Source organism: Plecotus auritus (genome assembly GCF_963455305.1).
Source record: "Plecotus auritus genome assembly, chromosome: 10".
Lineage (NCBI taxonomy): Eukaryota > Metazoa > Chordata > Mammalia > Chiroptera > Vespertilionidae > Plecotus > Plecotus auritus.
The window spans coordinates 58863923-58888793 of record NC_137785.1 but is presented as its reverse complement, the minus strand read 5'-3'; the positions used below and the strand labels follow the sequence as shown (position 1 = coordinate 58888793).

General features: G+C 51.5%; 1 protein-coding gene across 1 annotated transcript in view; it reads left to right on the top strand.

Moving 5' to 3' along the window:
- The first annotated feature begins 3667 nt into the window (after positions 1-3667).
- The window catches only part of CYLD (CYLD lysine 63 deubiquitinase), a 29670-nt gene continuing 8466 nt past the window's right edge, over positions 3668-24871 (top strand). Inside the window, 10 exon segments of the mRNA XM_080645726.1 lie at positions 3668-3819; positions 4373-4451; positions 9989-10613; positions 12250-12552; positions 14826-14931; positions 16994-17092; positions 19336-19452; positions 22155-22534; positions 23500-23694; positions 23696-23731. Of these exon segments, the coding sequence (XP_080501852.1) occupies positions 10110-10613; positions 12250-12552; positions 14826-14931; positions 16994-17092; positions 19336-19452; positions 22155-22534; positions 23500-23694; positions 23696-23731 (1740 nt within the window). The 5' untranslated portion in view covers positions 3668-3819; positions 4373-4451; positions 9989-10109.

Here is a 24871-nt window from a genome sequence, read left to right as displayed (position 1 = left end):
CTTTCAGGGGGCCGGAGTGGAAGCCGCCAGACAGGATGCTCCGCTGCCCCTGGATCTCCCGCTCGCCAAGGGAGGGACGTCCCTGAGAAGGCAAGCCCTCCCCCCATCCGCTGATTGAAACACCAACCGCACTGGGCCTCCTGGGGAAAGCGGGGTACAGTTTGGCCTGGGGGACGCCTGGCCCGCTGGCGCCGTGGCATAGAGTTCCCGGGGTGCGCCTGTTCCTGGGAGGGGAGGGAACTGGCTGGGCAGAGGGAGGCCGGGCCAAGAGCTGCCGTTGCCTTTCTCTGAGACGGGGAGGCAGCGGGTGGCCGTGCGGTGGGGACCCTGGGGAGTGCCCTTCGGGCTGCGTGGTGTGGGGTGCTGAGTGGGCGCGGCGACACGCCCCGGATCTGGTGAGGCTGGAAGTGGGAGGTGGCCTGCGATGTCCATTTGGGGAAGCTCGGGGCCGGGTCCAATGAATAGCCATGCCACCGAGGCTTGTCCAGTTCTCCCGAGGTGTCCCTCTAGGTCTTAGGCCAGCCGTGGGCAAACTACGGCCTGCGGGCTGGATCCGGCTGTTCTATCCGGTTCTCTTGCTCTCCCCTCCTCTCCTTTACTTTGAATTTATATGAGTTCACACAAACACTCCATCCATGCTTTTGTTCCGGCCCTCCGGTCCAGTTTAAGAACCCGTTGTGGCCCTCGAGTCAAAAAGTTGGCCCACCCCTGTGACTTAGGCCCCTACCAGGCCCCCTGGAGGCCAGGTCCCAGCTTCGGGGAAAGTCAGGGTGCAGGGTGCAGGGAGAAACACCACGTCAGTTTGGAATTCCAGTCCCCGCCTGCTGCAGCCCTTCCGGGGGTGCCCACCTGCCCTGTTCTCAAGCCCCCGCCGGCTGGCCCTTCTGCGCCCACCTCTTCTGTTCTCTGCCTCTTTCGGCTCCTGCCACACGTCACCCACATCAGTCACCTCATCTCAAGCGCGGCTTCCTCGGACAGGCCTTCCTGGTGGCCACCGGCCTCTGCCGTCTGCTCAGAGCACTTTGCCTCCGAGGCTCACTCTGACCTCAGCCTTTAAGTGATCGTGTGGTCACTCAGGACAGGCCTGCTTGCCAGAGGGCAGGGTGGCCTCTCCCTTGTAGCTGCCCTGTTTCCTGGGGACCATCGGCTGTGAACCCAGGGCCAGGCTGAGTGGAACAGGTTGTGGGGCCGTGGGTAGCCCGAGGTGAACAGCGGGGCCTGCAGCCATCGGTAGAGAGCCTCCGAAGACGGTGGACGATGGCTGGGCCTTCGACGAAGGAGGGTTTGGAAGGCAGAGAGGACGGCACTTCACTTGCAGAATTCGTTTGAACAGAGGCAGAAAGAGCCCGGCTTGAAATCAGGAGAAGCAGGCTCTCAGCTCCCCTCCCGGGCGATGGGGACAGCTTCTTTCCCGCTCTTCGGACCTGAATCTCCCCTCTGGGAAAGGAGAGGCTGGCTTCGCGAGGGCTGCCCATGACAGCGCCAGGATGCCATTCCCCGCCGCCCCTGGCGGGCCTCGCTCTTCCCTGGGAGCCAGGACACCGGGTCAGCAGTGTTCGCAGCACCGTGTTCCAGGCAGCCATGACCAATGGGGAGGAGGTGGTGATTCAGATAAGCCCGGTTAGCAGGCGTGGCTTGGAAGAACATCTCTGGGATGAAGCCAAGGCCTGATACCCTGTGATGCAGGGAACGTGTGACTGGAGGACTGACCCCTGCTGGTGGGAAAGAAGCTCAGCAGCACCAAACACCACCATCACCGCGGACGCCAAGATGCCCTCGTCCAGGGGTGGCAAAATCAAGTGCCTCAGAGCCAGTCATTAGTGTAAATGACAGAAGTGTGCCAGGAGGAACAGTAGGGAGTGGTGAGGGGTGCGGCAAAGGGAGGAAGGGGGCGTGTCGGCCCTGTCTAAAAGGACTTAACAGCTTTCTCTCCCACTCCACTTCCTCTTTGCCCTCACTGTATGGGTCAGGCAAAAAAGGTCTTCAGGCAGAATTTTTCTTCTTCTTCTTTTTTTTTTTTAAAAAAAAATCTTTATTGATGTCAGAGAGGAAGGGAGAGGAAGAGAGAGAGAGAAACATCAATGATGAGAGAGAATCATGGATGGGCTGCCTCCTGCACATCCCCAACCCAGGATCGAGCCCCAAACCCAGGCATGTGCCCTGATGGGAATCGAACTGCAACCTCCTGGTTCATAGGTTGACGCTCAACCACTGAGCCACACCGGCCGGGCCAAGCAGAACTTCTCTCGTAGACAGCCAGACTGCGACCTCGGACTCCTCCGACTTTATGGGAGAATCTGGATCTAGAAGGAGAATGGTGTCGCCTAAGGCCACACTGCAAGCCAGGACTGTGGCTTCCCATGTCATTGTTTTCTATGCAGTGTGGTCATGAAGCTTGGGAAACAGGATAAGGATGGATTCGTGAGGCACGAGCGTGGATTGAGGCTTAGGTTTTCAAAAGATGTCCATGCCATTCTCGGTGCTTATGTCAAGGGACATGGGTGGCCTGTGTACTGGGACTGTTAGTAATCACTCGTGTGACTTCTTTAGTGTACTCACTGGTTTAAGTCCCTTAGATCTTCAGAGAGATCACTTTCCATGGGGGAAATTTCCCCTCTCATGATTAAACACACACACACACACACACACACACACACACACACACCCCTCTTCCTTCCTCACAATTAATCACCTTCTCCTATAATTGGTACTTAGAATGTCAAAGGAGAAGGAATTAATTAACAGCACTATCCATTGCAGCAAAGCATGCTGCAAGGCTCTGGGACTGATTATAAAAAGCACTTCCTTAAATATTTTGAGCACTTTTGGGAATCACAAACCTCCCTTGTAATTGAGAGATCCTTAACTACACCCCAAGTCCTGGCTGGTGGCCAGAGGGCGCAGAGCTGAGTGAGGCGGCGGGTGGAAATCCCGTCTTCAGCACCTCAGGGAGAACTCTTTCCCAGCCGGGGTAGGTGGCTACCCAGGTTCAGAAACAGCAGAGGTCCCAGGAAGAGATCTGACATGACTGAGCGCCTGCCGTGCGTCAGGAGCTTCACATGCGGCATTTCACAACAATCCTTGCAAGACAGGTGATAGGATTATCTCCACTTTACAGATGAGGACATTGAGGCTCAGCGTGGTTGTGAGTTCCCCACGCCACGCGTTTCCTTATTGAAATCACAAAGGATTCACACTTGGGTTTGATTCCAAAGCTTTGCTTTTCCCTCGGAATCCTGAAATGCTATTCCCAGCCCTCCTCTGGACTGCTCCCTAACCGCAGCCCCAAACTCAGTCTGCAAGTGTTTTGACAGCTAAGCCTACTGCCAGAACCAGAGCATGGGAGGTGGAGCCAGGGAAGCACGGCGCCCCGCCCCCGCTCAGGTGTCAGCCAATGGTGACGCGGAACACAGAGTCTTCCGCCCAATCCCGCCCTCATCCTCCGTGGCCCCTCCCCTTCCCTCCGCTTTCCCTTTGGCTCCACCGAGCTTGACGGAGCGGAAAGTCCCTACAGAACGCTCCGGGTCTGCAACGATTGGAAGAAGGTCTGTCACTGGGAGACCCAATCAGAGCTTGCGCAAGAACGCAACTCGGGCTGTGATTGGTTAGCCCGGCGATTGCGCCCTCCGCCCCCGCTCTCTCCCTCCCCCTCCAGTGCTTCGGAGGCGGGGCAGGTGGGGGCGGGCCCAGGTAGCAGGTTCGGCTGCGCGGGGGCCGGGCGTCGGAGGTAAATACTGGGGCGGTGGGTGCTGGGCGTCGGGGCTGGGCCGGAACGCGGGCGAACCAGGCGGGGGAAGGGACGCCGCCCCGCTGTTCGAGGTGAGTAAGCGAGGGGGCGCGTGAACAAGCGAGCGGTGGGCAGCCGGGGCCCCTCGGGCGCCCCTCCCCGGCCCCTGGACGCCTCCGGCCGTGGCCGTGACCACCGGGCCCTCGGTGCCGGCCCGTTAGTTGCCCCGGCTTCCGAGCCCGTCAGGCCTGCGGGACACCGAGTCCGCTGACGTCAGCCCGGCTTCCCTTTGCCAGGGGCTTCCCCACCCCCCGGGCCTTCCCGAGAGGGCTCCCCAGTGGTGGGAGCCTGGTCGCCCCGCCGGGACCCCCCGGAGAAGACAGGACTTGGAGTGGGAGCAGCGCCGGAATCCCTCTCCCCCTTCGACCTCGTATTTACAAATGGGGAAACTGAGGCACGGGCCGCCGGCCGGCTCCTGACCGCCCAGGTTGGCCTGGGGAGCCCCGGGCTGTGACATCTCCCCTCGGTGGGGTGGCGCGTCTGGCATCCATCGGTCCATCGGTGTTGGGGTGTCTGTGGCTTCCGTCCAGGAAGAGCAGTCAGGGCTCAGGCCTCGCTAATGGCGTGTTCTGCTTTTTCTTTCAGTTTCCGCGTTTCCAGGGAGAGGATGGTTTCTCCCCAGCCCCGACTTCTTCGGCTGAAAGGTGCGCCCTGTTGAAACAAGGTACACTTTTCCTTTCCTTCCTGGTGCTCTTCTGTGCTGTCGTGTTTAACCCTCTGCTGAGGTGGGTCCTCAGCTGGGTCAGCTGCCCGGTTCTTCACGCCCTTGGCATCTTTTCGCCCCCACCCCGTGGCACGGGCGTGTTTTAGAGCCCTTGTCATCTTCCAGCCACCAAGCCTTGCAGCCTCCCAGTCCCCATCTCCCTGCGCCCCCCCCCCAAACCTAGCTGAGGCGCATCCCCCCACCTTGCTTTCCAATTCGGGCTAATAGGGATCTCCCTAAGGTGGTCCCTTTTGCGGGCTTGGGCTCCAGGAGCAAAACCCAGGCCTTGAGCGAGGGTGTTCATTCAAGTTCTGGTTTCTCCGTCCACCCCCTCATGTCCCAAGTAGACTGAATGGCCCTACCGATGCAGCTGCCAGTTTCCCACCGGGTCGTGGGTGGATTTGAACTAGAATAGTATTAGGAGAAAATGGCTTGCTGGAAATTCTCGTGGAGGTTCACGTACTGTGAATGTCGGTCACACCCAGAACGTTCTCTGACGTTCGGCGACAGGTCTTTACAGAGTCCTTGGGAAGAGGCCTCCCTTGGGCGGGGACTGGCGAAGAGTGGTTAGGGCCAGGGCCCTCGTTGTCTAAAACATCAGACGTTCAGCAGCAGCGATCGCGCGCGGCTGCGTCATGCCTAGGTTGTGATTTCGTTTGATTTGCGGAAGTCTTCCACGAAAGACGAGAGAAAGGAGTAATTATCTTACTCATCAAACCGTTCATGTTTTGTCCTGACTGTCACACTCCGGGTTTCAATCTGCCGAGGTCTTCTCCATCGTTACACAGAGCCTATAGGCACCAGTCACGGCGTCAGAACCTAGCGAGCCAGTTGCAAATGAACCCCAAACCAGTGGTTTTCGTAATTGTGAAATATTCCTTCTTTCTTTCTTTCTTTCTTTCTTTCTTTCTTTCTTTCTTTCTTTCTTTCTTTCTTTCTTTTCTTTCTTTCTTTCTTTTTAATATAACTAACAACGAAGAGGTGTAAACATTGACCACGACTTCATTATGAATTAGAGCAATTTTCCAGAGAATTAGGTAAAAATCATTGAAATACTCCCAGCTCCCGAGTCTTTTTCTTCCTTTCTTTTAACCTGGAACAAGCTTTTAGTCACTTAAACAGTTAAAAGGAGGGAATGGAATTTTGGCGTTCACTGTTATCACTTGAATGAACCAATGTCGCATGCCCTCAATGCCTGCCTTATTGTCAGGCCCTGGTTAGGGGACCAGAAATATAAATGTGAAGGACCTGGGGAGTCACAGTCTGGAAGTTCACTCTAGTGCAAGCATGGCAAACGCGCGGCCCGCGGGCCGCATGCCTCGGTTATTTGGCCCGCGGTAGCCTTTGAGTTTGACATGCTTGCTCTAGTGCGACAGCAGGAGGCCTTGTTTGTCTGCCATGAATTTACAGGTTGCGAGAGCCAGGTTTGTTTTTTTTAAACCTTGTAAATCCCATTTGTTTTAGGGACTGAACATTGGCCTGCTTGGGTCACGCGTTCACCCATGAGGAAGATTAAAGCTGACTGTCTCTTTTCTCATCATCACATCTCTGTATTTCCCTTCTTTAGCTGTTTGGGAATATAACAACTTGTTGTTTTAAAGAGAGATTCTTTTTTAAAATGGTAATTATTCTAGCTACCCAGAAGCCTTTGGGAAAAGCCCCATGGCCTTCTTTCCTCGGTCTTCACACCGACCTTCTTCCCTCTGCCGTGTATGTTAGAGGCAGTATTTCAGCGTGGCCATTTTTATTCTGGAGAGCCTCCTGTGGCTTTAGAGCAATCCGGAGAGCTCAGGAGATGCGAACTGGTCTTGAATGAGATCTGTCTTTGTTTCCTTTAGTGAAGTTCTCGGAACAATTATAACCCGATAACCTGAGAATCAAAGTGACGCAGTGTGTTCTGGAAAGTTAACCACGGTCAGTTTTTTGTTGCTAATGCTGTTCAGTTGTATTACGGATTATCTTCTAGAACGAGGTACTTCTGACCTGTAATATTTGTGGATAAAACTTCTTGATCACCTTTTTCTTTTCCCATTGATAGGAGGCTGGTAAATATTGGTGTCTCCCAACCCTCATCTTAGTTTAATGACTTTGTTTTAATATAATTAAATTCTCCTTTACTCAGGATTCAGACTATCAGCAAGCTCAGATAACCAGATAGAGTTTCCAATCTTTATGACCTTGAACTGTTTCTCATCTCGAATGTTGTCAAAAGCAAGGCCTCCTGTTCAATACGGTTTTGAGCTTAAATACATTGTGTATTCCAATTCTTTGGCAATCTTCATTTAGTCCCTATAGTAATTATCAGGCTGTTCGCAATCACTCAGTTTTGCAGCCTGAAATAAGTGCGGTGGTATTTAGATGAATCACTTGTGGAATATTAACACGCACAGTGGAGTGTACTATTAGAGGCAGGTTTTAAGCAATGAGACCTGAAAGGCATAAGAGAACGCAAAGGAAGGCGGCCATCCCAGCTTACAAAGTCTGTATTTTTCAGGGTCCAGCACGGTGCTGAGCGCCTAAAAATCCTAGACAAACGGCCAGGCCTCCTCCAGTGATAAAGAACTCACTGACAGGATGGTTTAAATCTTTCCCACATCATCTCGAGTCAGTGTTTCCTGCTTGGGTTTCTTAAGACTTAATTGCTGTTCTCCACGTACCAGGGAAAGAAGAATGTTGGCATTATATTCTTTCTAAAGAGATAGGAAATCTCTTTATTGACAGGCTTCTGCAGTAATGCCATTCCACTGAGATGTTCAAGATCATGAAGTGCATCAGCTTGTGTAACTCTAGACTACAGCTCTGACGTTCCCCATTCACCTTTCTCTAGTGATCCGTTGCAAGGAAGAGAATCCATTTTTAATATGACCGTTCCTAACCTATTCTTTCTGAAAGAAGAAAGACCACATCCTTTGTGGTCTTGGATAATGCTTCTTAAATATTTGATAACTGTTGCTTTGCCTGCTCTAATTTTCTAACATGACCCGTCCCGTTACGGAGTCTCAGCTGACCACACCGGTGCTAATGCGAGTTAGAAAGAAGGGACCCCCCTTCTGGAGTTCACTGTGAAATATGGTTCTTGGTAACTGTTGTTAAGTTGTCCTCAATCTTTTTATAAACCAAAGCGTATGTCTAGTTTTACCATGGACTATGTCTTAAATGATTTGTAGAAAACACTTTATATTAAAATTCATTTAAAAGACAGTATCCTAACGCATTCACATAGTAATTTAGTTTAGTCCTGGTAATAGTCCATGGCCCTGATGGTTTTATTTTAAATTGGGACATGAGTTGTTAATCTAGGGAACCAATAGAGTAGGTGTTGTTGGCATATAATAATTATTAAGACTCAGGAAGTCCTTAATTTTACTATTTGAAGGTTTAATTTTTAGGAATTAAAAAATTTCTTTTCAAAATAGAATTGCCATGCTTAAAAAAAACTTTGTGGTGGCGGCGGGGGGGGCAAAAATATTTGGATACATGTTACGGAGAACAGAAGAAGTCCTCACGTTTCAGAGGTTGCTGTTTGACCATCGCAGCCTCTGGGGGCACCCGGTCCTGTGCTGTATGAATGTCCCGTCCCCTGGCTTCTGAGGAGTGAGTGGAGCAGCACGGCCGTGGCAGGAGGCCTGTGCACGCTGCAGGGAGCCACGGGAGGTGGCTCACGGCCACGGACAGCTGCCGTCTGGCCGTCTGTAGAAACTGACACAGGGCTCGGGGTGCGCCTTCTCCCGAAGCAGCAGACCCCTCTGCCCTTTGAGAGCCTCAGATAACCCTTTATGCTCATGTGGATAATTCGATGCGCAAGAGAAATAGTGCTATTTCCTTGTTGAAAAATTTAGAAAGAATTTCAATCAGAAATAAGGAACACTTCATTTTGGTGCTTGAAAGAAATAGCGGCGAGTTAAGGCTTTGGGGCGGTTTGGGTCGCCCCGTAGGGGTTTTGTTTATTCGGTGCCAAGATCCGGTGTCCACAGGTGTCTTACGTAAGTGGCAGCTATAAATGGACTCGGCTCCTGCTGAAGTAGACAGTGCCCTCCAGTGGAATGAAGACAAATACACGATAAAAAAGAGAAGAAACGGAGCGAAGCCGCCGATGCTGGCCCTGCCCTGCCTGCCCTCACGCCTGTTGCGCAGACAGCTCAGTGCTGTTGGTTGGAGGGGTGCAGACCCGGTGTCTCCTCTGGCTTGTAGAGGGACAGGCTTTTGGATGCTTATCATTATAGGGGCCTCATTATCCTACAGCGCAGCCTAAAAGAAATGCGGTTCTGTTTGTAGATTGACCAGATTCCTTGATCGTTAAGTGATGAAACTTAAAATTTGCTTCTTTAGTATTAGGAGTGTTTGCGTTTTAATTCCAAGAACAAAATGGTGAATATGATAGTGCTATCAACGGACCCTGTTACCTGGGATAATGGAAATGGATACCTGTCGGGGGTGGGGGGGATGGGATAAATACCGTATTTAGACACCAAAGAGCCCCATTCCTGTGACAGAGAATAGATAGGAACTATTGTTTGCAGTAAGATAATTAATTAAAATAATGGATTAAAGTCCTAATTTGAATTAATGAAATTGTATAGTTTTTAATCATCAATTAGAGTTGAGTAGGCTATTTTAATTTCAAAAGATTAGTATACTTGAAACATTTTAAATGAAAATTGGAAACTGAAAATCTTCTTTTGTGTATTCCTTTCCAGTATACATAGTTAAAATTATGGTATAAAAACATTTATATTTGATACTATATGGCTATATTTCCTTGGTACCTAGTCCAAGTTTTGATGTCTACAGAACTGATTTTTTTTAGATACCTTTAATATAACCAGAGTTACTATATCTGATAATTTTGATTATGAGAAATTAAATGATAGCTATGATTAATATGATTAACATTTGCCTATCTAATGTACAAGCTAAGGAAATGAAACAGTCAGAGATAAAATGTTCCATTATCAAAACATGGCACATAGCTAAATGAATTGTGGTTCAGGATGTGATTTTATGATTCTTTAATTGAGAAAAGATGTTGAACATAATAGTTATGTAGTTATGATGGATAACTTTTTACATAAACTAGCTATACATACAGAAATAATAGCTTATCTGATTTATATTATTTTTGTCCAAATATAGCAGTTTATCCATTTAAATTAGGCAGCTTCTATTAAAAGTGCTACTTTTTAAAGTTTAGAAATGTAAGGATATGCATATAGGGTTGTCTTTTACTTAGAATTTGATTTTACAAACTTCAGTGCCTTGAAAACAAACATTACATTGTCTTTGAAGATACTTGATCATTGGATCTCTTTAAATATGTAACATTACAGTGCGTACAAATACTGCGCCTTTTAATCTTTTTAGGTATGCTGGGAAGTATTCTATCTGTGTGTGTTTGCTGGCCGAGCGAGGTTTCAAAGCCTGTAACCCCGATTTCAGCGCATGCGGGGTGAGGAGCTGCTTCTCGCTTCTCCAGGCGTTCTGTTTTCCTGTCTTTGCAGCATGGACACCACGTTGCTCACGCCACGCTTGGCGACGGCCAGTGAATTTACGTTTTGCGGTTTCGCCTCCAACATCGTTGCGCCCCCTTCCTTGAGTTAATATTTTGGAGTTGATGTCACGATGAGTTCGGGCTTATGGAGCCAAGAGAAAGTTACTTCACCCTACTGGGAAGAGCGCATTTTCTACCTGCTGCTCCAGGAATACAGTGTGACGGACAAGCAAACCCAGAAGCTCCTGAAAGTCCCCAAGGGGGCGATAGGGCAGTACATCCAGGACCGCGCCGTGGGGCACGCCAGGGTGCCTTCGGCCAAAGGCAAGAAGAATCAGATCGGCCTGAGGATCCTCGAGCAGCCGCACGCAGTGCTGTTCGTGGACGAGAAGGACGTGCTGGAGATCAGTGAGAAGTTCACCGAGCTGCTTTTGGCAATCACCAACTGCGAGGAGCGGCTAAGCCTGCTGGACAACAAAACCAGGCTCAGCCAAGGCCTCCACATCGAGGTGGGCAGCGCCGTGAAGGTCCAGCTGAGGCCCGGGGAGGAAAAGTTCCCCGGGGTCGTGCGCTTCCGAGGCCCCCTGTTAGCGGAGAGGACTGTGTCGGGAATATTCTTCGGGGTAGAGTTACTGGTAAGTGGGAGAGACCATTTTTTGGGCTGTGTGTGTGCGTGTGTGTGCGTGTGTGTGTGTGTGCGCCGTGCGCGTGTGTGTGTGAATTTTCCCCCTTTAAATACCAAACTTTTGCCCAGAAATTTTCCAGAATTTTTACTGTTTATAATCCTGAGAATTTACTTCCTGGTGATAAATGGAGATGATGGCATGACTGATGTGTTGGAAGCTTTAACAACTTCCTCCTGCAGTAGGAAATGCAAACAGATCATGCAATTATTGAAGACTTGCATATCTTAGAATGTTTAAAAAATATATGTTGTTATTGATTTCAGAGAGGAAGGGAGAGGGAGAGGGAGAGAGAAACATCAATGATGAGAGAGAATCATGGATCGGCTGCCTCCTGCATGTCCCCTCCTGGGGATGGAGCCTGCAACCCGGGCATGTGCCCTGACCAGGGAATTGAACCATGACCTCCTGGTTCATGGGTCAATATTCAACCACTGAGCCACACCAGCGAGGCAGAAATTTTAATATTGTCTGTGTTAAAAGGGAACTCTACTGATTGTACACTAATTAATCACCTCTAGTTATCTTGTGGCGCAGGGGTGGGCAAACTTTTTGACTCGAGGGCCACCATGGGTTCTTAAACTGGACCGGAGGGCCGGAACAAAAGCATGGATGGAGTGTTTGTGTGAACTAATATAAATTCAAAGTAAAGGAGCGGAGGGGAGAGCAAGAGAACCCTCCGTTCTTTTGGCTCCGCGGGCTGGATAGAACAGCCGAACGGGCCGGATCCGGCTCGCGGGCCGTAGTTTGCCCACGGCTGTTGTGGCGTTATCATCTGTAGCTTTCTCAGTTTTTCTTACTGTGTGTTAGTAAGTGATGGAATTTGGAGAAAAGATTTTTTTCTTAATACGTTCTCAACTTGCTGATTGTTGTTCCTGTTAGTTATGAGAACGTCATCTTGGAACTTATTTCTACTGAAAAGAGAACCAAGAACTCGTGATAGGTTTTCAAAATGAATATTAATTCTCGAGAACTTAGGTGCATTTTGACAGTCTTGCAAATAGAATTTCAGGCCTTGTTTGCTTCTTGCTTTAATGGTCTAAAGCAGTGCGGGTGCGACAGTTGGAGATCTGAATCCCAGCTATGCCGGTTACTCGCTGGGTTACCAGGTTACTTAACCAAGCTACTTCTCTAAGTCGGCTTCCTCGCACCCGACTTTCGGGGTTTTAGTGACACCTCAATTCAGGACACAGCATGCGGCTGGCACGTAGTATGTGCTCAATAAATGCAGCTCACGTTACCATTATTTTAAAGTCAGATTTTCCTTCTATGACAAAATTATTGTTCAGATGACAATGTAGAATTCAATCTAGCTCTCTCATAATAGAATTACAATTTTAAACGATGAAGTAATTTTATTTAAGCATCAGCTACAGCTTCTTCCTTATTTTTTAAAAAAACACCCTAAATCCAATAGCAACTGCTAATAATTCCATTCCTTCTATGTGTCATTTAGAAAATTTTCAGTGATTTCCCTGAAATCCCCAGAGTGGGTATTTTTTTCTTACGGGTTGTCTTTGTCTATCTGTTTGTCTGTCTATTGACCCATCTATCTTTTTCCCCTTAAATAAAAAACACAAAAAACTAGGAAGAAGGTCGTGGCCAAGGCTTCACTGACGGGGTCTACCAAGGGAAGCAGCTCTTTCAGTGTGATGAAGACTGCGGCGTGTTTGTTGCGCTGGACAAGCTCGAAATCATAGACGAGGATGACAACGGATTGGAAAGCGACTACGCAGGTCCGGGGGACGCGGCGCAGGCTGAGCTGCCGCCTTTGGAAATAAACTCGAGGGTTTCTCTGAAAATCGGAGAAACCTTAGAGTCTGGCACCGTTATCTTCTGTGGCACTTTGCCGGGAAAAGAGAGCCTGGGGTACTTTGTTGGTGTGGACATGGTAAGAAACTTCTGGATTGCATTATCTCCCTGAATATCTCCCTATTAGTTCTGTGACTGATTGAGGTACCGATGAAATGCTTTGAATGTTTCCAATGGACTAATTTGGAGTAATTTAAAGAGCAGGTTCTAATGGATCTTTGGTAAAGGAGCATTGCTATGGGACAGGAGACTCGATAAATTGCATCCCCTCCTTTTATCAAAGAATAAACTCAAATGACGTTTCCCATCTTTAAATTTGCTGTGTGATAGCTGACCAGTAGACAGAAAAACACACCAAAACATGTTACAGAATACCTTATTTTTCTTTATTTTGAAAAGGTGTTTTTTGCGGGGGGGCGGGGGGGGGGCGGGGAGGGGTTCTGTTTCTCTTTCTTTAATATTTTGCAACATGTTACTGGCTGATCTGATTTCCATGAGCAGCAGGAAGATCACCTGATTAGAGGAATAGCTCTTGCTTCCGAGGAAGAGACAAGTAGAGTATTTTCTTAGGATAAACTCACTTAAAAATGAAACAAAACTGCTTATCGCGATAAAATGCACACGACATACTTACCATCTTAACCATTTTTATGTGTCCGGGTCAGTGGCAGGAAGTACATGCACTTTGCTGTGCATCCATCGCCCCACCCATCTCCAGAACTTTCTCATCATTCCAAACTGGAACTCTGTCCCCCTTCAACCCTAACTCCCCACACTCACTCCCCTCAGCCGGCGTTCCCTTGGTAACCTCTATTCTACTTCTCGTCTCGGGGAATTTGCCGATTCTAGGTACCTCATAGAAGTGAATCATACAAATCATCAAGTGAATCATTTGTTTTTTTGTTTGTTTCACTCATTTGTAATGTTCCCCTACACTCATATTTGTTAGTGATGGCACATTCCAAGTCAGTGAATGAGACCTGTGGGGTTTAGCGGAGGAGAAGAAAAGGCTGAGGACATTGGTATCATAGATTGAAGATCTGGACAAGGATGGTTAGGTACAAAGGAAGAAATTCACACCGAGTGATGGCACACTAGCGTGAGCCGGGGCGGATGTGACAGCCTGTGCTCACGATGTTTGTAGTGGTGACTCCTCTCTGTTCAGGTGTGCTTGGTGGCAGGGTGTGGATGTTCGAGCCCAATTTCTCTCACCCTGTGCTGGGAAATCCTAGGAAATTCTCCCCATAGCCCTTAGTTAGACACACGTGACTGTGCTGTTTAGACAAACTTTTAGTGGGTATTTAGCATGAACCACGTTAGAGCCAGAGTCAACCTGTGGGTCCCTCAGGAGAGCTGCCAGTTAAGCACGCCTTCAAACCATCCTTCTCTTTTTAAAATACATGTTTTTATTGATTTTAGAGAGAGAGGAAGGGAGAGGGATAGAGAGATAGAAACATCAATGATGAGAGAGAATCTCTGATCACCTGCCTCCTGCACGCCCTCTACTGGGGATTGAACCTGCAACCCCTATATGTGCCCTGAACCGGAAATCGACCCCGTGACCTCTTGGTTCATGGCTCGACACTCAACCACTGAGCCACACCAGCCAGACCAAACCATTATTCTTTAAATACTCAGTATTAATTTAGAGGAAAGATAGTGAGCTGGGTGAAGGGGGGCTGGAGAAAGGGCAGCTGGTCATTGGGTTCATCTCCCTTGGCTTCAGGTCATTTGGACCTCAAACTTGGCAAAAGCCGGTAGGCCTTGCCCTCCTTAGCTGGCAGTCTGGGCACCGCCTGGTTCACTGGGGCAGGCTGCCCAGAGGTTAGACCCTCCTGCCCCCCGCCCCCTGCCTCTCCCCTGCCTGTGTCCGTGCTCCGGCTGGCTGTGCAAGCATCCTTCTAAACCCCTCTAGCCCAATGGTAGGCAAACTCATTAGTCAACAGAGCCAACTATCAACAGTACGATTGAAATTTCTTTTGAGAGCCAAATTTGTTAAACTTCTAACGCCACTTCTTCAAAATAGACTCGCCCAGGCCGTGGTATTTTGTGGAAGAGCCACCCTCAAGGGGCCAAAGAGCCGCATGTGGCTTGCGAGCCGCAGTTTGCCTCCCACTGCTCTGGCGCGTTCCTGGAAAGGCAAGTTCTGGCCAATGCACTCTCTTCAGCGCCTCCTGTGTGCGGTGACATTTAGGGTGCTGTACACACGGGTGCTCAGCGTAGCTCTGCGGCTGGCCCAAGGGAACAGCAAACATTACCGTGTGGAGGTGGGGGATTCTCTATGGAACATGCAGGCGTCGGTCTTGGCGTTTGGGGAGGGCTCGGAAGTTGATTCTGTCGCTTCCTTCCTAGGACAATCCCATTGGCAACTGGGACGGCAGATTTGACGGCGTGCCGCTCTGTAGTTTTGCGAGTGTGGAAAGCACGCTTCTCTTGCACATCAACGACATCATCCCAGGTCTGTTTCTTGGCGTTCGGTGTGTGACGGAGGTGGCGTGTGAAAGATGTCCTCGTTCGGAGGGTGCAGCCATAAGCTTCGAGGTGCATTCTTGGAGCTTTTATGAAATTGGAATTGCTGTTCAATAGCCTCGCCTTTCTCACCCCCGCTTGAAAACAAGACGTACGTTTTCTTTCCAAGGATATGTGAGTGCGGGGTGCTATTCACTTTTCCTCACTGTCCATTCAGAGTGTGTGTGTGTGTGTTGGGGGGGAGCTGTTTCTGATAAGCAGGGGAGTCAGAAATGTAATAAAGTGCTACCTGTTTAAGGGAGAGTCTGGCTGAAACTAGAAACGTAAAGCAGAAGTTGGCCATTTAATAGAGCCTAATGGGCAGGGGCGAGGCGCGAGGTTTGAGACCGTGTGGTTGATCAGGCTTCCTGCCTCTGCAGTCAGAAACGGATCACTCAGCTTTACGTCTTTAAAAAAACCCCAACCATCTTTTATTTCACCTCGAACAAGTCGAACCTGTTGGCCGCTGTGGACTGATGGGTTAATCCCTCCTGGCGGCTGCCCCACAGCACCTTCCGCTGCTCCTGGTAGATTTCCAGGCATCGCCAGCCAGTCGGTCAGATGCTCATTATACACTACCAGGCGGTTGGGCGGGAGTCTTAGTGAGCTTTATGCCTGCGTGCAGTAGCCACAAGTGTATGAACCCCCAAATTAGATGACTTATACTCTTTTGCATGCTTGACAGACTTACAAGGTAGGTCTGAATTATCCCCATTTTGCTGATAAAAAAGACGGGGGATAGATCGGGCCAGATGGGACCACGATTGATGGGGGTTGAGTCCAGACCTGTCAGATCCGAAAGCTCCATCCCAGTGGCCGCCTCACCCCATCCTGTGTGTACACTGGGCTGTGCAGACCAGCATGGGCAAATACACTTCTCCGCCTCACTCGTGTGCTCAGGATTCTGTTTCCATGGAGATGTATTCTGTCTCTAGTTCTATGAAAGCTGAATTTTACTGGACCAAGGATGACAAGTGAACAAGGCGGTCTGTTTGCTCCCGTGTTTTTCCATCCTGCTCATTGTGACCCAGAACACTGCGAGTTCCCCCTGGTCATCTCAGGCCTGGGTTTCTTCTGCAAACACGAAGGGGCCAGCACGGGGTGGCCCTGAGAGTCCTAGCCGGCACGGTCTGTCCTCCCTTTTCCTGTGGGCTGACAAGTATTAGATGCTTGCTTGGCGGCGTTAGGAACAGCTTTCTACGTTAGACTAGCTTTCCGGCCAGAGGACATTGACTTAGTTGGAGGCGTTGAAGTGAGAGCTGCACCCCAGTTTTACTTTGTAAAGTCGGACGTGTCGTGATCTTGATTTCTGTGGAATCAGTTCTTACTTTCCTATAATTGGCTTTCTAGCGATTCCTCTGTTTCCTTTGGAAGCTTGTGGGGTTCATTCGTAGGCGAGTGTACCTGTGGTCAGACTGTACCCAGGAATATGTAATTGACCTCTTTAAGCCTGTTTATGGAAAGAACATAGCTTATGATCTGATAAATCAAAGTGCTTTTTCATGTCTCGATACATGCTATGTTTAGAAGGCAGTTTTGAAAAGGTCATTCGTTCATTCAAACACAGTAAGCCCGCACTCGGGCTTCTGGTAGGAGTTGAGGTCTAGTATGAAGCAAGACATGAACCCTGCCACACGGAGCTTCATTCCCCGAATGAGGACCACGGGGACGCAGTAAAACCCGGGGCCGGTTAGATGTGCGCGGTGGAGGGTGGGAAGCGAGGTGAGGGGAAGGCAGTGCTGGGCCTGGGGCGGAGGGCCGGAAGGTGAGTACATTTTCCAAAAGTTGGAGCCTTTAGCTGAGTTGTATTTGGGGTGTATTATCGTGTAGGAATTCCGCTTCGGAATACAGCATTGATTCCGATGCTCTTGATGGCCCTTAACAATCTGTAGAACTGTTGTGCCAATACTGCTCTTTGGTCGGAAGGGATGGTTGTCATGTCATTCATTGCCAGTTGTTTTCTTCTGTGAGGATTTGCCTGTCCCTTTAAAGATTGTGTTTTCCCGTTCCAGAGAGCGTCACCCAGGAGAGGCGGCCTCCCAAGCTGGCCTTCGCGTCAAGAGGCGTTGGGGACAAAGGTTCCTCCAGTCATAACAAACCAAAGGTGACAGGTAGGGTGACCAGAGCGCGGTGCGCAGTTGCGACGGGCCGGCCGCTTGCCCGGCACGGAGACAGGCGCAGGCGTTGGCCTCCCAGGACGGGGCTTTGCTCCTCTCGCCGGTTCAGTCGGTCCCCGAGACTTTTCGTGGATGCTGTCGAGCCAGCCACGGCTTCCAACCCGCTTTGGGTGGAGAAGCGTTTCCGGCGAGGACCGGTGTCTTGCTGGTCCATGTCAGCTGGCTTCCGGGACTCCCTGCTCCTGACATTGTACGTTGTTTAGAGGTGCAGCTGTACAGACGAACCCTTCAGGGTGGGCAAACGTAGTGTTATAGTTGTGAGTACGTGAAACGCAGAGTTTATTCTTATTCTATTATTATGGGTTAATTATGGTATTATTTGTCGTATGAACAACTGTGGACCTGTGTTTGCCCCACCCTGTGTGTGGGTAAGATGTTACATAGGATAAAGTATACTAGAGGTTAATTATGTGGATTTCACTAACTAGATGTGGCACAAATGAAATTCCCAACTGCTAAGCAAACATTTTTGTCTCTCTTGCAGAAACTCCCCCAAAATAGATGCGCGTTCTTAGCTCTTTCTGTCAGCTGCCACATGTTTCAGAGATGTAGGGATGGTAGTCATGTAAGCTGAAGAGCTCCTTTAAAACGCTGTAAGAACTTCGGCTAACTCTGAAGTGGGTTAGGGAAGAGTATTTTCTCCTCGGTCACCTAGTGAACAAAACTATTTTGGCTCACTTGAAAGGAAATTATGCTTGAGAAATATTTTATCTGACGTTGGACCGTGGGACACGTAGAATTAAACAGAATGTATAGGTGATAGCATTCTTTTTGCTGACCTATAGCTCTAGATAGGGTAGCTCAAACATGCTGCCCTCACTTGCATCAATAGCTTAAAGTCCGTGGTCGGCAAACTGCGGCTCGCGAGCCACATGCGGCTCTTTGGCCCCGTGAGTGTGGCTCTTCCACAAAATACCACGGCCTGGGCGAGTCTATTTTGAAGAAGTGGCGTTAGAAGAAGTTTAAGTTTAAAAAATTTGGCTCTCCAAAGAAATTTCAATCGTACTGTTGATGTTTGGCCCTGTGGACGAATGAGTTTGCCGACCACTGGGCTAAGTATTCTCCAGGACGTGTGCTGCTTGTGTTGCAGCGACCTGGCTGTGGGCCTACAGCACGGAGCTGGCTGCTCTGAACGGAGGGAGCCAGGCTTCTTCTGTTGCTCCCATGGGCAGCAGGCCTCTCAGTGCCGGGCGGGCCAGGCCTTATCAGGCGTCCTCAAACTACGGCCCGCGGGCCACATGCGGCCCCCGAGGACATGGATCCGGCCCGCCGGGTGCCGCTGCCTGTCCTGCTTAGCAGCCAACTCGTCCCGGCCCGCAGTGCGCATAGGAATTTGTTCATAGTTTTTTTTTTAAACTATAGTCCGGCCCTCCAGCGGTCTGAGGGACAGGGAACTGGCCCCCTGTTTAAAAAGTTTGAGGAGCCCTGCGATGTCTGAGGCAGAGACACACCAGCTCTTTCTTACGGGGCGTGAATCTATGACGCAGGAAATAGTGCAGCTTCCCTCTCTCCAGGACCGAAGACATTCAGCAAGGAATCCGATGCCCAACAGTTTCCAAATGCTTCCACCTTGAATTTTACAAACTGAATTTGTTCAGCGTTTGAAGGTCCCCTCCTTCTGAGAGCAACTCTTCTAGATATTATAGGCTAACTTTGTGAACCCACGGGTTTGTCAAATGAAATTGGGGAATGGTGATTTTGACATTTGGAAATAGCCAGCTATAATAATAAGAGGGTAATATGCTAATTAGACCAGACGTCCTTCTGGATGTGCTTCCGGACGAAGCCGGGGCTGCGAGGGAAGCCCGGGTCCCGGGTGCCAGGGGAAGCCGGTGCCGGCAGCCGGGGGAAGGAAGGCCACCCTTGCACAAATGTCATGCATCGGGCCTCTAGTGCTACATGAAATGATTAAAAAAACATTTTATAAAAGCAGTTTGTTTAAAAACTTATATGGTTTTCTTTAAACTTACTTGTTTCCCCTCCTATGTTGAGTCTTGGTTGGAAGAATCTTTTAGGTTCTTCCAAAATGGTTACCCGAGTTTAGAAGCAGACGACACGGATAAAGCCCCGTGTTCGTGGCGTGAATAGTTAGTGCCAGGTGCCTGCTCATTTCCGTTACGGACGCGCTGCCACACCGCATTGCCTTTGCGTTGAAAGGAGCGTCTCTCGTCCCCTAGGCTCTACCTCAGACCCTGGAAGCAGAAACAGATCTGAGTTATTTTACACCTTAAATGGCTCTTCTGTGGACTCACAGCCGCAACCCAAGTCCAAGAACACGTGGTACATGGACGAAGGTAACCTATAGCCTTAACTTAGCACCGGGAAACGGCGGTGGGCCCATACATGTCGCTTTGGGAAGCTGAATGAGTCATGCCGCTGGACTGAGATGTTGTGCACAGCTGAGCTGCACTGCCGAGATGGATATCACCTGTAGGAAATGTGCGGGCAGCTGTTCTCTCGGCCCAGCCGGCCTGCGGGGGCAGAAGGTCTCAGGATCAGCGAATCACTTACAGACCTGTCCATGTGGTCTTTGTCTCTGTAGCGCACTCGCTTTGAAAAGCGCTTCCTTCCCTTGGTTCTGGGCCATCGTGTGGCCTGCTTCCTTCTTTCCTTCTTCGTCTGTTCAACATGTGTTCCTGGTGCTTACTATGTGCAGACGTTCCTCTGGGCACCGGGCTACGTGTGAGAAAACAGGCTTGGTCCTCGCCCTTGCTGTGTTTATGATCAGGTGGTTAAAACAGATCAGGGTGGTCAGCGATCAGACATGGATGTAGCGTTGCAGCGGTGGGGAGGGGGAGGTGCGTGGGCCGTGAGTGTAGTAAGGCCTGGTTTTACTTGGGGGCTCAGGGCTGTTTCCCCGAGGAAGTGACAGGCACTTAGATTCACCAGAGGAGTGCGGTGGGAAGGGAGGGGGCAGGAGGACCTTGCAGGTGCGGGGAACAGCATATGGGAGGCCTCGTGGGCCATGGAGCCCGGGGGTTCAGGGAGGAAAGAGCCAGAGCAGCTAGAACAGAGGGCCTAACGCTCCGGGAGGCGCCAGGCCCTGGGCACGTGGAGCCTGGGCCCAGGTGGAAGGCATGGGAAGCCCCGGAAGGGCTTGCAGCAAGGCGTGACCTGACCAAGCCTCCCTTTAGAAAGGATTGCCCTGGCTGCAGCGTGGAAGGGGACGGAGCAGGCGTGGGTGAACGCCTGGGCCCGGGATGGCTGCTGGGGCTCGGTCCTGGATCGGGGGCGCTGGGACGGGGCTGCTGGGGAAGAGCTGGGGAGGGGGTGGCTCTGAGCCATGTGGGAGTGAATTGACAGGATTCCCAGAGAGTCCGGACGGGAGAGCTGAGGAGGAAAGGTGTCTGTGCCGACTCCATGGTTTCTGGTTTGCACGCTTGGATGATTGTGGAGGACGGCGAGGGATTGCTTTTGACTATGAGGGTTTGAGGGCTTTTTAGACTTCCGGGGGTGATTTGTAGGCAGTTGGAGATACGGATCTGGGGCTTAGAGGAGAGGGGAGAGCTAGAGAAATGAATTTGTAGGTTGCCTTCATACATGTGGTGGTCAGTATCCCACGAATAGTATCGCCTAAGGAGAGTGGCTGGAGGGTGCGGGGTAAGGCTGAGCCTTGAGGAACTTAATGGCTGGGAGGTACCATTCTCTTCGCTCTCTCCTCTGAGCTCCCATCATCTTTAACTTAATGTTCATGTTCTCTCTTTTTTATTAGAGTTCTCTAAGTCTGTGTACGTAGACTCTTAGTTCTGCGTATTTTGAGCTTTATGTACAAGGCATCGTACTGTATGTATGTATGCTGTGCCATTTCCCCACTCAACGATAAGTTCCTAAGACTTGTCCAAGGTCTAGTGCATGAGTCTAACTTTGCATTGCTGGATGGTATTACGTCCCATGAGGTTTCTTCTTTTTGCCTTTTTTTTTTTTTTTTTTTTTTTTTACTGATTTATAGACTTTTTCCAAATTCCAACCCTTTGTCAGCTACGAGGATGGAGGCAATTTCTCCTTGTTTGGGCTCATATTCTCGGTCTTACTTTGATGCCCTCCATGAACCAGCAGCTCTTCGTTTTCCGTGACCATGTTTGTCCGTCTCTTCCGTTGCTGTGTGCACACTCGTGTTTAAGACGTTTCTCTCCAACCTACCGTCGTAAGGAACACTCCCCTACGCCGTCTCCCCAGAATCACAGGCTTGCCGTTCACATTGTTTCTGAGCCACTGGGGATGATGGTGTGGAGCGTGGATGACTGATGGATGACTGATGGCCCCCGCACCACTTGTTAGATTTGTTAGATGCTCCTCCTCCCCGCCCCCCCCTTCCCGCCCCCGCACCCCCCCCCCCCCCGCCCCCGGCCGCAGTGCCCGCCACAGCCGTGTCAGTCATTTCGGCGAAAGAGCTGTCGGCTTTGCTTCTCTCCGCTGTGTGTTTCCTCCCTCATTCATTTCTGTTTTTACGTTTATTCAGAATTTCCTTTGACTGCTTTCTGGTTCTTCTAGCTTCTTAAGTTGTTTGCTGAGTTCACTAATATTATCTTTCTTTTTTCTGAAATAAACGATGAAGTCTGTACGTTTCCTTGAACGGTATTCCTTTAGACACGTCCCACAAATGTTTGTGTTTTCCGCTCTGTCTTTTTTTCTTTACTTTAAACATCCCATCAGTTTTCCTTTGGTCCATTTGTTACTGAGAAGCATCTTCCTTAAATGTTGTGGTGTCTTTCGTGGTGGTGTCTCACCTCACTGTGCTGTGGGCAAAGAAGAGAACCTGTCATCCCTAGTCGGTAGTCGGTGCTCACGGGTTGGACAGCGTGGTGGCATTCACTGAGGTGGAAACGTGGAGGCGGGCGGAGGGTAAGACATGGTTAGGAGACAGTGAGTCTGCGGTGCGTGACGGCCCACCAGGGAGCGGGCAGGCGTGGGGCCCGGTGTGCGGGCACCTGCAGGGCGGTGGGGCACGCCTGCCATCCTGCGATGCGTCCCTCTAACTGAGAACCACTCTCCGCAGTTGGCGAGGACTCTGCCAAGTCGCTTACCGAGCTGTCTCCCGAGCTGGGCCAGGCGTCGCCCCCTCTGCAGCCCCCGTCCATGAACTCGTTGTCCAGCGAGAACCGATTCCACTCCTTACCCTTCAGCCTGACCAAGATGCCCAATGCCAACGGCACCATCGGCCACAGCCCGCTCTCCCTGTCCGTCCAGTCCGTGATGGGCGAGCTGAACACCGCGCCCGTCCCGGACAGCCCGCCCGTGGCCGCGTCCCCCGGGAGCTGCCACGGGCTGGAGGTGGGCTCGCTGGCGGAAGTCAAGGAGAACCCTCCTTTCTACGGGGTGATCCGCTGGATCGGGCAGCCGCCGGGCCTCAGCGAAGTCCTCGCCGGGCTGGAGCTGGTAAGGTCCTTCACTAAAGTGCCCTCCTCTGCTGGGGCTTGTGGGTTTCCCCTGCTGCGTGCTTCGGGGAAATGTTGTATTTGTCAGAAGAGCCGTCACTGGAGAACAGTTTTCCCCCGTGTCGCCTGACTTCCCCTGCCCCCAGGGACAGCCACCTGCACCTAAGTGCCAGCCGATCCACGGCCGGGAATGGACGTGGAGCCAGGTTCCTGTTTAGGCTCATTGTGAAGACGGCGAGGGAAGCAGCCCCGATCAGCTTCCGTTTCCTTCCCCGCCTCCCTCCCCCGTCAGCGCTAATACTCGCACCCCTGGCTGTAACATGAATCCCCACTTTAAGAAATCTTTTGGGGTCTTTGCCACAAGGAGAGGTTTTCCCTTTGGAGATTAGGAAAGCATATTGTCTGACATTTCATAATCGGGAGAGGAGAATTGGAGCACGTTTAGCTTTTATTTCGATAGGTTCTGTGTTAGTTGTCTGCATGCTCGTTAATGCTGCTTTTGCGGGGAGGGAGTTGGTAAAAGGAACAGCCTCTCCTCCCCCCCTCCACACACAGAGTTTTAGTATTTTTGGAAAAGGTGCAGGAAGGTCAGTTAGCCAGGGAAGGTTCCTGCATAGAAGGTCAGTTAGCCAGGGAAGGTTCCCGCATAGAAGGTCAGTTAGCCGGGGAGGGTTCCCGCATAGAAGGTCAGTTAGCCGGGGAAGGTTCCCGCATAGAAGGTCAGTTAGCCGGGGAGGGTTCCCGCATAGACTCTGAGGGGCCCCATTGAGGGCTCCGTGCCCGATTAAGGAGCGAATGTCTTAAATCGTGAGCTGTGGACCGACATGCTGATTAGCCAGCCCTTTCCGGTGGGGTCCTCGGTACAGGTGGGTGCGGGGTTCAGAGGAGGGTGAAGGCACACAGCCTTCGTTCTTTGCACACTACTGCTGCACAGGCAGAGTGACGCACGGGCCATCTCTTTCCCAGGAGGACGAGTGTACGGGCTGCACAGATGGCACCTTCCGGGGCACCCGCTACTTCACCTGCGCCCTGAAGAAGGCGCTCTTCGTCAAGCTGAAGAGCTGCCGGCCCGACTCGAGGTTCGCGTCCCTGCAGCCGGTGTCCAACCAGATCGAGCGCTGCAACTCTCTAGGTACCTGCCCTCCCTTGCTCTGCAGAGACTGGGTCTGACCTCAGCGCGGGCAGGAGGGGCGGGGCCGTGGTAGACGCGGGGGCCTTGACAGAGGTGTGTCTTGCCAGCCTTCATCGGGCCTTTAAACCGGTCAGAGCTGTTACCTGGTGCGTAAGGAAGCTACAGTTACCCTAAGCGGGGACGTTTAAGAAAAGGAAAAGGCAGGGAAACGTGTTTGAGACTGAAAAGTGAACATGGTGGATTTGTTCTTGTCGTCCTGTGGATGACAGACGTTCGGTTTTCAGCAGCCCAGGAGGCAGTGCGTGCGTTTGGGGCACGGCTTCGTGCTCAGCCTCGTTCCCGGCGTCCGTGAGCAGTGCTGTCCACAGCACCGCCCCCCCCCCGCCCCTGTGCGCAGTGCTGTCCACAGCACCGCCCCCCCCCCCGCCCCCGTGCGCAGTGCTGTCCACAGCACCGCCCCCCCCCCGCCCCCGTGCGCAGTGCTGTCCACAGCACCGCCCCCCCCCCGCCCCCGTGCGCAGTGCTGTCCACAGCACCGCCCCCCCCCGCCCCCGTGCGCAGTGCTGTCCACAGCACCGCCCCCCCCCGCCCCCGTGCGCAGTGCTGTCCACAGCACCGCCCCCCCCCCGCCCCCGTGCGCAGTGCTGTCCACAGCACCGCCCCCCCCCGCCCCCGTGCGCAGTGCTGTCCACAGCACCGCCCCCCCCCGCCCCCGTGCGCAGTGCTGTCCACAGCACCGCCCCCCCCCCCCGTGCGCAGTGCTGTCCGCAGCGCTGCCCCCCCCCCCCCCCCCCCCCCCCGTGCGCAGTGCACCCGTGAGCGCCAGGCATGCAGGCAGCCGGCACCCTGTCCGTGAGCGCCGGGCACGCTGTCCGCTCTCCCAGGCAGCGGCTCAGCTTGCTCCCCGCAGGGCGGGGTGCGTCCCCGTGGTGGTGGCGGCTCCGTGCCCCGTCCCGGGTGATGGGGGGGAGCATTCCAGGGCTGGGCAGGCCTCAAAGGAACCTCCTCGGAAGACGTTTCTCGTGCAGCTGCAATAGTCCTTGGGGTTTTTGTTCTCTTTTCCAACCTGAAGAGGACACATCTTCAGACAGAGAATAGGGTATTTGGGGAACAAGATACTTGACTTGACATCAGTGACTTAGGGTTGGTTCTGAAGTGTTTTCTAAGTTGTGAGGAGGTGAGGCTGGGAATGCACAGTAGCATTTT